This window comes from Apus apus, chromosome Z (genome assembly GCF_020740795.1).
Source record: "Apus apus isolate bApuApu2 chromosome Z, bApuApu2.pri.cur, whole genome shotgun sequence".
Taxonomy (NCBI): domain Eukaryota; kingdom Metazoa; phylum Chordata; class Aves; order Apodiformes; family Apodidae; genus Apus; species Apus apus.
This window is the reverse complement of record NC_067312.1, coordinates 66,079,986-66,097,073: the sequence shown is the minus strand read 5'-3', so window position 1 is coordinate 66,097,073 and position 17,088 is coordinate 66,079,986. Positions and strand designations below refer to the sequence as shown.

The following is a 17,088-nucleotide window of genomic DNA, read 5'->3' as shown; positions in this document are numbered from 1 at the left end:
GAGTTGACTCAACTCCCAATACCCATCTTATTACACGATACGCTTACCCTGAGAGAGCAAGGGGAAACTTACCATGAGAACTTTATCCATGTAGAATTCCCTTCCAGGGCTCCCATCATTGTATTTTGTATCGATGGCAAAACATAAGAAAAGGACGTCAACAACCATTTCATAAATGGAAAGGAAGCAGTGAGCAACCAGGAATGCAAAGAGGCAAACAATTATGAGTGGCAGCACCCAGATGGTGTAATCTTGTTGGTAATTCAGCAACATAATCCCAGCCAAACCTGTACTGCAGACAATCAGGACCTGAGGAAGAAAACAGAGGACAACTCTAATGGCAGAAGCTGTTTCTTTTTTTTGTTTTTAACCTTTGTGCTTCTTGCTCTGCTAGGCCAAGAACTAGGAGTTACAGATGTTAGGGGTAATGACATCATTACCTCCTGGATTCCCCACATCCCTGAGTGTAAATTACATGAGGAGAGGGAGAGCAGAAGGCAGGCCTTGTAAGCAGGGTATGTTTTTCATTTTGCTGGTGGAAACAACTTCCAAAGTTTGTCTCATCTCTCTCTCATCTCCATACAGAGAAGGCAGATCAGAATTCATGTGAGGCACTTCATTTAACAGTCTCCACAGAACAACACTATGTGTGAGGCCCTAAAAGATATTTTCCTGGGTACCAGTTTGGTCTTCAGGAATAAAAAAAAAAGGACTAAACAATTGTTCCTTTTAACATTTCTGTATCAATTATTATGAACTGCAGATAAAAATGAAATTGTACAATAGGTCAGCTTTACTGTATTAGGAAAACACTGGCTTGAATTGATGGACAAGACAAGCTGACACACTAGCACTGTTTTAGTTTATATTATTTTTTATACACTACACTGTTCATTTCAACATTTCCGTCCATTGTGCACTTCTCTAATAATTTGAAAGATATCTTTTTCAGGGATATGTTTCCTAATGCTCTTCAGGCACCACCATAAAACAACGTTATATAATTTCACAATCTCCCAAGAACCTCTGTCTTCATTATGTGTTTATTTCTTCTCACATCTTATTGACTTAATTATTGGATTAAAAGTTCAGCCCACTGTGCCCTGATTCAATAAAAGCAGAGGAATCTAATAAGGATGACAGTTCAGTCCAAGCTGGCAGTTCCTTATAGCAGGCTTCTATACTATCTTTCAGTTCAATTTCATCATAAATGGTGATGAATAATGTGCCACTATTCAACATAAATATGGATAGCCCTTACTAAACAGAATGTAGAGGAAAGGCTTCTTTTCCTTAAAATTCTAGGTTTTAACCACAAAACCAATAAAAACCTTGGAACTTCCAATAATCACTTTTCTCTTGACTCCCTAAAAACAAATTAATGCAAAAGGTGCTCTCACCTTCAGCTACTCCTTTCTCATCACTTTTTCTTAACATAAGTGGGTCATCTGTCTATCTTCCCCAACCCGGACAGTCACTTCCTGGAGTTAGATGTGAACAAGTGCATGGTACGAAACAGGAATTTGAAGGCATTTTGTATCTGGAGTGCAAGCCATTCCTAAGAAAAACTTGCTACTAAGTAAATCAATAACAACTGTATATAGCAGACATACCTTTCCTAGAAACAGCATAAAATCCCCAACCGTGTTTATGGCAGCCACTCGCAAAGCGTTTTCCACTAGAATAACAAAGGCATCCTTTGCTGAGGTGCAGAAGTTGGTGCTGTTGATAGCTGTAGCTGTATATGCATTCTGGGAAAAGCAAATTTCAGATTTACTCATTAAATGATCAGGTATTTCAGGGATGGATGGAGGGAAGAAGGGGGAGAAGATGTATCTTCTGAATAAGTCACTTAAGTCACATGATGTTCACGAACAAAGATCTCCCTGCAATTTCTCTGCAGGAGGTGAACAGTGGCAAACTGCACCAATTAAGTAGTTAGAAAAATTATTCTGGAAATATAAAGGAGTTTGAGGGTCACACAAGCCCATCAAGATAATTTCTAGATGCTTCACTAGACTGCATTCAAAGTTAGTCAAGACAATTTTCAAACATTATACTGCATGAGTTTTTTTAATGCCACCTTCTGTTTTTACTTCTGTTTCCACAAGCAGAAAAATGAACAACAGTGAAAGAGATATTAGAGAGATATTTAGAGATTAACATAACTGCAACCACAGGCCAACCTCTTTTACAAAGAGGTCTGACCAGTGTGTTGCAACTTTTTCCACTTTGTAGATTATGACAATAATTTGATGTTATGTACAGTTTTTCAATTGTGTGAACCTTAAATGTTACCACCTAGAATCATAGAATCATAGAATCATAGAATCCTAGGGGTTGGAAGGGACCTCGAAAGATCATCTAGTCCAACCCCCCTGCCAGAGCAGGGTCACCTAGAGTACATCACACAGGAAGGCATCCAGGCGGGTTTTGAATGTCTCCAGCGAAGGAGACTCCACAACCTCTCTGGACAGCCTGTTCCAGTGCTCTGTCACTCTTACAGTAAAAAAATTTTTCCTGATATTCACCTTAAACCTCCTATGCTCCAACTTGTATCCATTACTCCTTGTCCTATCACTGGTCTTCACTGAAAAAAGCTTAACTCCATCGTCTTGACACTCACCCTTTACATATTTGTAAACATTGATGAGGTCCCCCCTCAGTCTCCTTTTCTCCAAACTAAAGAGACCCAGCTCCCTCAGCCTTTCCTCATAAGGGAGATGTTCCACTCCCTTAATCATCCTTGTGGCTCTGCGCTGGACTCTTTCAAGCACTTCCCTGTCCTTCTTGAACTGAGGGGCCCAGAACTGGACACAATATTCCAGATGTGGCCTCACCAATGCAGAATAGAGGGGGAGGAGAACCTCTCTTGACCTACTAACCACACCCTTTCTAATACACCCCAGGATGCCATTGGCCTTCTTAGCCACAAGGGCACACTGCTGACTCATGGTCATCCTCCTGTCTACCATGACCCCCAGGTCCCTTTCACCTACACTGCTCTCCAGCAGGTCAGCCCCCAACCTGTACTGGTGCATGGCGTTTTTCTTCCCCAAATGCAAAACTCTACACTTGCTCTTGTTAAACTTCATCAGGTTTTTCCCCGCCCAAGTCTCCAGCCTGTCTAAGTCTCTCTGAATGGCAGCACAGCCTTCTGGTGTGTCAGCCACTCCTCCCAGCTTGGTGTCATCAGCAAACTTGCTGAGGGTACATTCTGTGCCCTCATCCAGGTCGTTGATGAAGATATTGAACAACACCGGTCCCAGTACCGACCCCTGAGGGACTCCACTAGTCACAGGCCTCCAACTAGATTCTGCCCCATTGACTACAACTCTCTGACTTCTTCCTTTCAACCAGTTCTTGATCCACCTCACTGCCTGATCATCAAACCCATACTTGATCAACTTATCTACAAGGATGCTGTGGGAGACGGTGTCAAATGCTTTACTGAAATCAAGATAGACCACATCTACCGCTCTACCATCATCTATCCACCTAGTAATTTCCTCATAGAAGGCTATGAGGTTAGTCAAACATGACTTACCCTTGGTAAAACCATGTTGACTGCTCTTGATGACCCCCATCTCCTTGATATGTCTAGAGATAGTGCCAAGGACAAGTTGTTCCATCACCTTTCCAGGGATGGAGGTGAGGCTGACCGGTCTATAGTTACCCGGGTCCTCCTTCTTGCCCTTCTTGTAGACTGGAGTGACGTTTGCTATCCTCCAGTCCTCAGGCACCTCTCCAGTTACCCATGACTTACCGAAGATGATGGAGAGTGGCCCAGCAATGACCTCCGCCAGCTCCCTCAGCACCCTTGGATGCATTTCATCCGGACCCATCGATTTATGGATGTCCAGATTATGCAACTGATCCCTAACCCAATCCTCATCTACTATGTCCTCACCTATCTTGACTACTTCTGGGGTTATATGAATCTGGGGCTCATGGGAAAAGCCTGCAGGAGTAAAGACAGAGGCAAAGAAGGCATTCAGCACCTCTGCCTTCTTCATATCCTCTGTCACCAGGGCACCCACCTCATTCAGCAGTGGGCCTATATTGCCTCTGGTATTAGCTTTGTTGGCTATGTATTTGAAAAAGCCCTTTCTACTGTCCTTAACCCGACTTGCAAGGTTAAGTTCCAAGGAGGCCTTAGCTTTCCTAGTTGCCTCCCTACATTCCCTGACAACATTCCTATATTCCTCCCAAGTGACCAGTCCCTCCTTCCATGATCTATAGATTTTCCTCTTCCACTTGAGTTTCCCCAGCAGTTCCTTTTTTAACCACGCTGGTCTCCTAGCTCCCTTACTAGATTTTCTACCTAGAAGAGCTTAATTCTGTTTTCACAACAAAAATATTTTGAAACTCAAATGTTGTTTGATAAGAGTGCATAAAATTAATAATATTTCCAACTACTAAACAAATTGTTATAAAGTTGAGATACCATGTTCAAGAAGATTAATACCAGCTATTTTTCACCTTTACAGGGTAAGCAAAGACTAATGTAGCGATTTGCAGTGTAATTTCAGTAATGGAGACAAGACTGAAGTACCTTCATTGAAGTTCAGTTCCAAAGTATGATACCTTATATGTCAGCATCAGACAGCTTTCTGGGAACCACATATATTATCAGCCCTTACATAAAACTTGGATATTGAGAATCTTACCTGATTTAAGTAAGTCAGGCACTTTTCTAGACACCAAAGGCAGCAGATACAGGCTTTAAGCATACAGCGAGCACAAGCATTTTCCTAGGAAAGTACAGAATGTGGGAAAATAAAGAGGAAAACCAACAGATATTAAGAAAACAATATTCCTTTTTGTTTCAGTAATTGATACTCAGCTTGGTAACTTAAGCAGTATCTATCAGTCCCACAGTCCTTTAAAGGCCAAATATTCCAAAGCAAGACTTCCAGCCTTCCGCACACATTCAATTAAACTAGCTGTAAACATGTCAGTCATTGTGTCTCAGTAAGAAAATGGAATCTATTTCTCTTACTTTTCCTTTAAGTTGTGTATGAATATACATAAGAATCATTCGTGGTATCTTCACTAGTGTGATAATGAAAGACCCCTTTGCTACTGTTCCTAGGTGGTAACAAACAAGGCGATTAACAGATGCCAGAATAGGAGTAAATGGCAGATTCCTTTTCTCCCTGTTGAAAAGAGAAAAAGAATGAAGTAGAATATCCAATACATGTTTAGTCTTGTGTAGAAGTACTACAAATTCTCAATAAACTAATACATTGTCCTTAAGCTAGATTTGAGCGTATCTTGCTCACTCCACACTGACAGCCTGCATCAGCCACAGTTCAGGCTCTAATGCAGCAACACGGATGGGATAAGAAAGCAGTTTCTCACCAGGGTACCCTCACTAGCAGTTGGCTGCATTCCCACTATTGCCAACTAGCAGTTTCTTATAAAACTGCATTTGATGATGTACAATTAAAAAATCTTCCAAAAAAGTGAGAGTCAAAGCTAACATTTTTTCAGTCAGACTACAGGTAAACTTCCCTTCCCTATCTCTCCTGTTCTGTTGGAGATCTTTGTGGAGACTTTGGAGAGGCTATTACTGTCATTATTTATTAGATAAATTATTTTCTGATATGTTTTGTATTACTGACTTAGCCATTGTATACTCATGGAACCAAGTATTAAGCCTTGAAATAAACTATTGCAATGTGGCTAAGATATTTTCATCTATCAGATGAATACACACTTTCACAGTTTTGAAGCTATTCTCTCTTAAAGTTTTTATTTATGCTTCCTACCAAGGAAGCCACCTTCAACTCCTCTCTCAAAAACAACTTATTCAACATTTAAAGAATGGCACCTCTTCTTTATTAGAAATATGAACATAATACTAAGCATATTAAAATAACAAGTACTAACATTCCAAACATAAAATTATTTCCTTGGTTTGGGAGAAAGTTATTTTAATGTGAGTATCATTGAAAAACATAAAAAAGTAGTTTTAATTCCATGAAACCTGCATTTGCATAACTTAATCCTGAGATATCAATGATTAAAATAGGTTTACCCTGTATTTTTTTTCCAATTAACTGAGCTCAGATCAGGTAAGCCAAACTATCTTCCTTTTCGGGCATAATCACATAAAAAAATGTAACTGAGGGAAAAGTCTGTAACGAAGAACACCTTGAGGTCTGTTATTGCCCAAGTTGAAAAGAATCCATCTGGCTAAGGCAAATGAACAGTGAACACATATAAACATTTCTTCATAAATAATTTCACCTCATTTGAAGTGGGAAGCTGCTAATAAGCAAAATACTGGGGAAGTTCAAATTGATGATTTTTCCTTTTTTAGTAAGTTTTCAGACTAGAGTTGTACCTTAAAACACAGAAGAGGATAACAGTTGAAAGAAAAATCATTCACTCTCAGGTGAAAGAAAATACACAAACTTACAGATGAAACATATACACTGCTAAGTGATCTATTTTAATACAAGGTTTTCCTCTCTCCTCTGTGTTTTCCTGGTTCATTACTCAATCTAGTTTAATTATTCACAAGATTACATCCCTGTAACATCTTGTAATAACTTCACAGATATATTTCATAGGTATACTGGAGGACTTATTAATAACAGAATTTCTGTCAGCAGAGTAAATTAATTCCTTGCCTTTTATGTTGTTTTAAAGACTAGGGCAGATAAGGAGACAAATGCAATACAGATAACAGTCTCAATTAAAAAGACAAATCCATTAAACATCTGTGATCTGAATCATGAACTTAAAAAATTTCTGCATGCATTATTTAAAAACAACACACATTTTTTAAAAAGCCCCAAGACTCTTAAAAGTGCATTGCAAGAATAGGAGTGTGGCTGCTGGATATAATTCGAAATTTCTATATAACATCCCTCCAATATCTTGGTTTTCCTTTCTTAAGTAAACCACCCTTGCTAAGTATCTTGTCAGCATCCTCTACTGATGCTGCACTTTACCTAGAGGAGCTGTATTTGTATATTGTTTGGAAAAGACTTGGAAAACACTGAAATAGAAGTACCCATCTAGTTCTTGAAAAATGATGTGGAGTTTCAGAGGAGGGGGAGTTGGAAGAAATGTATCGTGAACTAAAAGGTCATGTGGAGAAACTTCATTAAACTTTTATAGAACAGATACCAGTGTACTTGCTTCTTTTCCTTACCAAAAATATTGCCACAGTTCTGCTCCTCATACCAAAACGAAATACTTCAGGTCTCTGAAGTACCATTTATTTGTATGGCATACTAACAAATCACCAGATTTTATTATTTTTCTGAAAAGTCTGGATCCTAAATGGCTTATACCAGGACTTTAATTATCACTCATTTCAGGTAAATTTTAAGGAATTGTAATTTCAGAGACATTTATTAGACATGAAAAACCAAAAGGTAAGTTTGTGATTCTGAAATCAGTTTCTTATCTCTGTGAAACAAAATTCTTGTGCTTGAAGGCTGGTAAAACAACTGCTTGATGATTACTACTGCCTTCCTGAAGACTGAGCAGATACATGCAAAATAGCCAGCGTAAAGTATGCCCTGATATAAATCTTGGTACACAAGCATCACAATGATATTTGGAGCTTTAATGCACACATATTCTGCATCACCTTTTATTTGAACATAATCTGGTCAGAATCTATGTGTAAATGATGGCTCTAATAAACCCTTTAAGAGATTAACGAAGCACTGTAAGTAATTTAACGGGTGCTGTTTTGCAGTTAATAACTAATTGCTTTCAATATTTTTTACCTCTACTGAACTTATTTGCATTAACAGATAACCCTCCAGATGCATTATGCTTTGTAGATAATCATCCATGCCTGTACAATGTGCACAGGTTACAAGACAAACAAGATTTCAAGTCTCAAACATCAAGCATACCAACTATAATCAGCAAAACAGATTATTTTAGGATTTTTTGTATTTAAATAGAGTCAAGATAATTCAACTGCTCCCCAGCTTTCCCAAGTGTTCTCCCCAGTGCTGCCACCCTCACTGTTGTTGCTAATTCCATTTCTAGGCTGCTCACAGTAGAGCTAAGTTGTCCTTACCTTGTAAAATAGTATGTCACAACAGCCCCTGCTACTGTCATCTGCTGACAGGCTAGGATAAACTCGCTAATCCAGATTAGTCCCACTACATGGTACCACCACATGTATTTCCAAGGGCCTACCATCCGAAATTCAACAAATCCTTCTTCATTTGGGACAGGACCACCTAGAAATAAATGAAAGTAAAAAAGGAAATGGTGCCTACCTCAACGCAGAAAGAAGGAAGCATATAATGTTAGCAGTTCATAACCGTTTACAGAAGAACCCCTCCAGCTTTTACTAATGCTACTAAATGTCATGTTTAGGAAGACTATTCACAAGGAAGATACAGCTTTTGAAACAATCAGTATAATGGCGTTTGAAAACAGCACTAAAAATATTCTAAATGTATTCAAAATGGCTTAACACTTCTTTCAATTTATAGCCACTTGGTGAAAATTTCCAAAACTAATCACCACCAAGTAGCAAAAATTCTTATAACTAAACATAACAGAAGCATGCCATAGTCATTCTTAATTTCAGTCTGCTCTCTGTTGATATTATTCATACAGTCAGAATCAGTATTAAACTTCATAGCTCCTTACATCTGGATGTCAACTGTAACAAGCACTTTTGTCTTCCTTCTAGTAAGACTTTATGCATGTATTTCAACAACATCTGTAGCTCTACAGGCATAAGGAACAGCTTTAGGGATTCTAAACGTATTATTTCATACATTAAGAAATCCATTGACTCTTTTGTCTCATCTTAGTAGAGATATCATGTTTTGAGACTGCCAGTGCATGCCAGAACCCTCCTAGGATAAGCTCTGTTTCAATGTGTTAACCCACATTAAGATCTTTCAATTTATACAACAGTTACATGAAGAGCTGATGAGGTTCAGAAAAATACTTAAAGCAACCTGTATAAAATGCTTACCTTGAAAACCACTGTTCAGACTTAGCATTGATAGCATCTTCCTAGCTATGCTTTTACACTTATATTAAAAAATTATTATTTTCTTGTGAATAAATTGAACTATTGAAGTAATTTTTGTTCTAGTAAAGAAGCTCTTCATAAGTGTAGGCTGCCTCTCATACACAGATAATTAACACTTTTTCAGTTCTCCTGGTTTGGGTTGGAAAGATCCGGCCTTATTTGCACAAAGATTTTGTTTAACTGATGTGAGTGAGGATATGGAGTGCATATTAGTCTTTCCAGAATTAAGGCCAATTGAAGAGTATGAAAAATACAATATCAGCCTAAATTTTGCTTTAAATTTAGTTCCTGTGCAGTAGTCTTGAACTCACTGAATGAAGCACAGAACTGAGACTTAACTCACTTTCAAAGGTGAACATTTTCTGCACATAGCACAGCATGTAATGAAAACTAAAAATTCCAACAGTAATGAGAACAAGAACATGTGAATTCTATTACCTCCATCCCTTGCTAAGAACTCAGGCTATGAAATAAAAATATTTATCTTGTATTATCCTGCAATAACTCTGCAGTCTGAAACACTGCTACTTTTGGACCAGCAGGAAATAATAGATTACAAAATTCTAAGGTTTTAATAATGAATGATGGTCTCTGTTGTCTGCAACTTACTGTAAAATAATTTAGACCTCTTTCATTTTAAAAGACAGTTGCTAGATTTCTCTGCTGAAGTAACAAAGATTTGAACCTACAGGATTGATTAATTCTAGAACCTCCTCTTGTCAGACCCCAAACACAAACAAAGCTCTCAACAGGCAGAAACGGAAAGTTCATTGGCTGCTCTCAAAATAGGCTGTACCAACAGCAGAAAAATCTCCCTAATAACCCTGGAAAATGCTGAAATAATACTAGGCACCTAAGTTCTGAACAACTGAACATTACTTTGAGCATATTTACATTTTGGGAGACAGTAAATGTGTGCAACACAACACTTTCATTAGTATGTCTTCATCTGTATGAATACTGCCTACAATACAATACCTTATGAAATCAGCTGGTTTTGACCTTTTTATGCAAAACTAGTGGGAAATACTTGAAAAATTGTTACAGCAGTCTTGTTAAAGAATCGCAAAATCACAGAATCACCAAGGCTGGAAAAGACCTTTAAGATCATCAAGACCAGCCTATGACCTAACACCACCACACTGGCTAGACCATGGCACTAAGTGACACATCCAGCCTTTCCTTGAACACATCCAGTGCCTCCACCACTTCCCTGGGCAGTCCATTTCAAAGTCTCATCACCCTCTCCATGAAGAAGTGCTTCCTAATATCCAACCTAAACCTCCCCACAGCTTCAGGCCATGCCCTCTTGTCCAGTCACTAGTTGCCTGGGAGAAGAGCCCAGCCCCCACCTGACTACAACCTCCCTTCAGGTAGCTGTAGAGAGTGACAAGGTCCCCCTGAGTCTCCTCTTCTCCAGGCTAAACAACCTCAGCTCCCTCAGCCTATCCCTGTAAGACTTTCCCTCTAGTCCCTTCACCAGCCTTGCTGCTCTCCTCTGGACCTGCTCTGGCACCTCAATATCCTTGAAGTGAGGGGCCCAGAACTGGACACAGGACTCAAGGTGCAACCTCACCAGTGCTGAGTACAGGGGCAGAATCACATCCCTACTCCTGCTGGCCACACTATTCCTGATACAAGCCAGGATGCTCATGTTCAACCTGTTGTCAACCAGTACACTCCCAGATCCCTTTCTGCTGGGCCACTCTCCAGCCACTCTTCCCCCACTACTTCTATTAATGGAGCCTTGTGGTTTGCAACATGCCAACTTGCATCAAATGAAAAATCTGGCCCAAGGCATGAAGTAATATACTGGGAATGCAGATTCAAATGCATAAAAACTTTATTGAAACAACTGTTATGAAGTCATTGAAATCTACAATAACAGAACCATAATGTGTGAGGGTTTTTTTCTAGAGGTTCTCACAAGCTTTTTAACCAAGTCTGCCTGAAAACACACAAAAAGGAAGCAGAATTAATTTAAGATAAGCCTGGTAGCTGCTTACCTGTAGTACCAAGGAAAAGCAGGACTATGATCCAGTATGTCCAGAAGAGAATAAGCACAAAGAATGTCCAAAATGGTTGGAAGACTAGCAGCGGCAGGTGAATGAAGACCTTGCCGGCCACGTGGAACAAGGCAATGGTGAGAGCTACTCGCTTGCGCATAATTAACATTATCAAGAACAACACAACCTAGAGGGATAAGTTTTCAAATCACATTTTAGAGAACAAAAATATAAGTAAACTGCAATTTTTCACAGCTAGGATATTAAAACACAGGAAATTAACATATGCTTTTATCTGCAAGATCTCAAGATCGAAACGTAAAACCTCTGTCAGCTTCTTCTGGTGATAAATCATTTTCCACATTATACTTTTAGGGAATTCTGATCTCATAATTATGTATTTGGAATCATCATTATACTTAGGCTTATGAGATTCGATCAGATTGTATCCTCACTTATTTTACAAACTAGTGAAATCAGCAAGACTTATCAAAGAATACAACTTAACATCTACTTCTGAGCATGGTGTGGTGGACTTGTCATAAAAGTTAGTCAAACATTGCCGATTTTTAGTAGTAAATTCAGTAACTCTGAAAGGAATAGCAAGACCTGAACAAGATAAATTGGCTCAGTCATGATTTTTAGTACTTTAGTTCACAATGATCCTTCTGTAAATGGAAGAATTTTGGCAACAGTTGATTTCAGAAGTAGGAATGGTGTAAGGACATTCAAATACACTGAAATTTTGAAGTACCTCTGAACTGGGAACCTATGAAAAATCTCGTAAGTGAAACTGGATTGGGAGTCCAATATTGTACCAATTTATGGAAGCCCCTGTGGACATTTTACTGTAGAGAAGAGTAGCTCTCCTGACTCAAACCCAGATATTAGAGAATAATGTCTGGAAGCAAAAAAAAACCCACCAACAACTAAGCAAACAAACAAACTCCCACAACAGAGCTTGCAGTAGAAATAAACCCTCCAAAAATGTGTGCAATATAAACTTTTCACCTGAATAAAAAAAAATAAGAGCCAACCAGGAAGACAGAAAAAGAAAACAATACAGTAATTAGCAAACCATACCGTGAAGACTGTAGCTGAAATGGCATAGATCAGTAGAGCCTGAATATTGTCTTTGGCTATTTGAGTCTCAACAGCACTGGCAGATATTCGTTGCTTAGCATAGAGCCACCACAAGACTCCTGTACCACCTATGTTTTAGAGAGGAGAAAAAAAAAGGATAACTGAAAGGTAATTTCTTTACCAAAGAAACTGAACAAAATGTTCAAGGGCACTGAGGGCTAGCCCAACAGGAACTGCTGGTAGCATGTAAGTATATATAATACAGTAGGGAGTAAGAATTTAGGAGGGGGAACAGACAAGGACCCCTGGGTTCAGATGCAAAATAACAAGAGGATCAAAAAAAGAAGACTGTAACTCCTGGGAAGACTAACTGAGAAGAGAAGGAACAACCCTGGTACTGAGAACAGGACTTTGGTTAATGACCTGCATCAGATGTCTTTTGGGCACTGGAAGAAACATCAGCAAAAAGCTCAGGAGGCCAGCATGTATAGTGACAGGTACTTCCCTCCAACTTCTTTTAAGAAATCCTAGCCTTATAGCCAAAATTTCATTCTCATGTTCTAGCTACCTTTCCAGCGTACAACTTTTATTAAATACAAGACTCCAGCCCCTCTGGGAGGCTTTTGGTATCTCTTTTGAGTATCCTTCTCTGTTCTATTTCTGAATCAGCTGCATAAGCTTATCTAGAGATCACAAGTTTTTGCTGAAGTTAGTCTGTTCAGGTCTAAACCAGAGGATGCTCTTTTGGCATCTTCTAAGCAAACAGTGAATACCAAATCAGCCGTATGTCTCACAAATGATGTGTTCTTACTCAGTCTGAGTAATAGATGCAATTTTTTTAGAACATAATAACAGCTGGCAGTAAGTTATTCAATTCTTTCACTGAACATAATTGCTTAGCTTCTGACGAGAACATAAATTAAAAAAAAAAATAATCTATTTTTTCCATTTTCTGTGGTCAGGGATCCTGTGAACAGTAAGCAGAAAAACCAAGTGATCCTGAAAAGACATAGATGGTCTGCTGATTTTATTTCATTCCTTGCCATCATGCATTGCAAAAATTAAATTCCTAGTACTTCCTAATTTAATTATTCTGGTTTTATTCTTTCCCTGCAGTCATCTGCCCTTACATTTTGGCTTTACTACTAGTTTTCAGAAATAAAAAACTTGAGTTTTACAAATGTTGATGTGATAAAGCAAGGCTATCTTCATGCAAGCTAAAGCATTTTGGATGTGACAATCTTTGGCCATTCCCAGATGGCATGGCTCGTTGCACTTCATACATGACATACATCACGAAGGACCTTCTGAGTCACATGAAAATACAAAGATTTTATTAGAAGTGCTAAAAAAGCACCTTTGCTTCCTCTCCTCACTCTTAGATACACCTACAAAGCCACTTGGAGGATTAAAGGGGCTGATAAACCTGTCAGGGTTGTATGGACACATCTACAGCCTAAGGGTCCCCTGAGACTGCATAAACAATAGTTGCCCTTTGATTCCTGTGGGCCTGAATATGCCCAGCAGGTGAGTATGCCATCAGACACATCCTGACTAGCTGGCTTACATATTTGGAAGGAAGGTTAAGAAGGAGGCAAGGGTAAGGCTTTGCTGCAAGTGCTGTGAGGAATATCCCACATCGCTATGTGTGCTCCAGTGAGACAGGCTAACAGGAAACTTTCCAGCCATGCATGGAGTGCAGCGTATCTCTAAGGAGCAACATACTTTCTGGGAGAGGACTGCAATTACAATGGTGGCATTTTTTACATTTGTCTTGCAAGGGACTCAAACAAAAGCTGAAGGGAAATGCACTGTCCAAGTTCTGTGCAGGATGTAGCTGGCCTGAGGATACGGAGCACAAAGATAAGAAGTGGGCACTCAGAAACAAACAAACAAGACTTACCAAGTGATCCCAGAATGACAAGAATTGTTAAAATCCAGACAAGTACTCTTGAAATGTACCTGATTATAACCATCAGAATCATGGACAAGACTGCAAAAGAAGACAAACAGGATAAGTAGAGCAATTATTTCAAGTAGAAATAGCCTTCCTGATTCTCCCACTGCACTAAAATAACTACCTCCTAACAGAATTTTTAGACATTGTTTTATTTTCTGAGGCTTACAAACTCACTACACAAATAGTTCAGGAAAGGAGGCACTTCTACACCTGCTTTAACACTGTTGATTAAAATAAAGAGAGCATATATACATTTACATGTTGCATTAAATACAAGACATAATGTGTACATACAGACAGAGATGTATTTAGACAATGACAAAACAGACAGTAAGGCATGATACTACTCCACGTATGGTGACATAAGCACACCTCCTGAGGACCAGAGCAAAATTTGCACTCAAGTACACTTGTCAAACAAGTGCAGGTAATGTGACACCTGTGTATTTCAAAATGTCATGCCACTAAAAAGTAAAAAAATCACTACTCTATTTTCAACATTCAAAGTCAATTATTTAACAAGCTTCATTTGTATAGTTCCACTGTCGTTCAGGAACTGCATGTTTAAAACTCCTGTGTAGTCTCAGCCAACTAGTATTTAGTGAGGGGCACATATAAGTGCATGCACCTATTTTTGCACACACTTGATTGTATACAGCAGTTAAATGAAAACCACTGGAATCTAGCTTTCTGAATAACACAGACTTACCCACTGTTTAAAAATTTAAAAAACTTCTTTAACTCTATAAGTATGAAAAAAAAAATTAAATCAACTGCATGTAAAATTCTGTAGTGACTTCTTACTCCACCCAACAGCAGCACTATTAATCAGCCACTAGCTTTCAGATTCTGAACAGTCACTCTACAATTTTATCAAATACTGCAGTTGTCAAGACAGAAGAATAAACAGCTTTCCAGTTGGAGTTGAAAAAATACTCTTTTGTATTTTCTTTTAGTTTCAGGTTTTTTTAATGGTATCTAGCAGCCTCCTTTTTATAGATATACATTTTTAACCCACAAAGGCAGACTGAAAACAAAGGAATTCTTCATCTGGGACAGCTTCACAATGTTTCTTTCTGTACCATACACTGCTCATATATGCAAACAGTATCTGGAGCTTCCCATTTTAGGATTTCAGTTTTTACATTTTGTAGGACTAAAATAATCTCAGTATATAAGCAGTTTATGTGGGTTAGCAGCAATCCACCTTAATTCACAAGAATTTGTTAAAACAGCACTTCGGTCTAATGACATGTGTCACTCTGTAGGCCAGAGTCATCTCACAACTGTAGAAAAAACTCAGCACCTCTATACTGCTTGGAATTACCAGCTCTTCATATAAGGCTGAGATTTTCAAAGTTCTTAGTTCTGGGGAAGGGGAAGAAGGGGGTAACATATATTACAATAAATGGGCACCTAACTTTCTTGTTTTCTCTTTGAAAGTTCTTGTATCCCTGCACAAGTAGTTTAAATGAAACAAACTAACTCAGAGAATCATACAACTCCCTACATTTAAGAAGAGTGTGCACTTCTCACCTTGTCCTTTTTATTTGGAAAGGGTTCATTTGGCTTTCAGTTAGCAGAAGCTAAGCAATAGGAGAGGGAAAGGTGACTATTATAATAAAAACAAGGATAATGGGGATGCTCTGTTAAGTATACAAAAAACAATGTTGGCTCATCAACTGCCACACATCCTCTATAGCTCATGATCAGCAGAAGAGAAAAAGCAAGAATACATATGTATATTGCTTCTGAATAAGTTATCGAGCTGTCAAACAACATTTAAAAAAAGCATTCTGAACCATTTTTAAGGGCTCATTGCTATAACACATTTTTGCTTATATTGTGGTTAGAGAGGGTGTTAACAATCTCCTAACGCAGTACTAAGAAACAGCTAGTAATGAGAAAAACAATTACCTAGTGATAACAAGCAAAGTCCCATTATAATCTCTTTGCTGGTCATAACTCCACTAATCAGCCTGTGTAAGACACTACTGTCACTGACAAAGGTGATCAGGGCCTCTGCAAACTTGGCATAGCAGGAAATGTTCACAGGAGCACAGCGATGGAAGAATGGAATAGGTGCACTGGTGACACAAGAAAAAAAAAATCAGAAAAAAAAATTACTCCTACTTAATATAAATGCCACATCAACACACAAATGAAAGGTGAATAGATGCAACCACTCCACCCTCATAACATCATAACCAGAAACCATGTGTTGAATGCACAAGTGCTACTGGAATGAGGATGGTCATAATGGGAAGTGATGCAGTTCTTAGAAGTAATCCTGTCAGGCTGGAGTGCACAGCCCAACAGGAAATTACTACCCTCCCACCCTTAAACAGCAAGGCCCAGAAAAATACATGTTCCTATTTCTGTTTAAATGTCTCTCATTGAAGTGTGAAGTGATGAACCAGCAGCTGCAGCAATGCCTTTGACTCATGTTAGAATGTAACACTGGCCCATATTTACAGAAAAAAAAAACAACAGAATGATAATACTCTTCTTACAAGTCTATGTTATGCTGAAAGACATAGGCACTTAAAACTGCTGCCAAGCAAAACCAATGCATTTATTCTTAGTCCTTCCCCATGTTAAGCTTGCTCTTGTGATAGAGAATACCAGCACAGTATTTACTTTCATTAAATTTGTTAAAATTACACACTACATTCTTTGCAAAACATGCAAGTATTCCTCTATTGTTTCATTATACCTGGCGTGTTTTGTAAGCATCCTCCCCCCAGATACTGACACTATGCATTAAACTCTGTGGAATGCTCAGCAGAACCTGTTAAAGTCCACTACAGGAAGATAAAAGAGAGCAAAACCTCCACTTTATAAGTGCATAATTTTGTTTTTCAAATGTCTCTCATTACGTAGCTGCCTTTCTTGCTCACAGACTGTATCAGATCTCAAAGTGACCTATTACTTTGATCAACCTTCCCAGTTACACCTCAGACACATGTTCCATGAATTACATGTTCCTTCCTGTAATTGTATCT

At 38.6% G+C, this 17,088-nt stretch overlaps 1 protein-coding gene across 2 annotated transcripts in view; it reads right to left on the bottom strand.

Annotated features, from left to right (window-relative positions):
* Nucleotides 1-17,088, bottom strand: part of SLC44A1 (solute carrier family 44 member 1) — a 70,610-nt gene that overhangs the window by 10,861 nt on the left and 42,661 nt on the right. For both annotated transcript variants that reach the window (XM_051642582.1, XM_051642583.1), the window contains exons 6-14: nt 16,001-16,170; nt 14,027-14,116; nt 12,124-12,251; nt 11,041-11,227; nt 8,057-8,222; nt 5,003-5,159; nt 4,671-4,754; nt 1,614-1,751; nt 73-309 (exon numbers count right to left, since the gene is read on the bottom strand). In XM_051642582.1, coding sequence (XP_051498542.1) covers nt 73-309; nt 1,614-1,751; nt 4,671-4,754; nt 5,003-5,159; nt 8,057-8,222; nt 11,041-11,227; nt 12,124-12,251; nt 14,027-14,116; nt 16,001-16,170 — 1,357 coding nt within the window. The remainder of the gene's footprint in view (nt 1-72; nt 310-1,613; nt 1,752-4,670; nt 4,755-5,002; nt 5,160-8,056; nt 8,223-11,040; nt 11,228-12,123; nt 12,252-14,026; nt 14,117-16,000; nt 16,171-17,088) is intronic.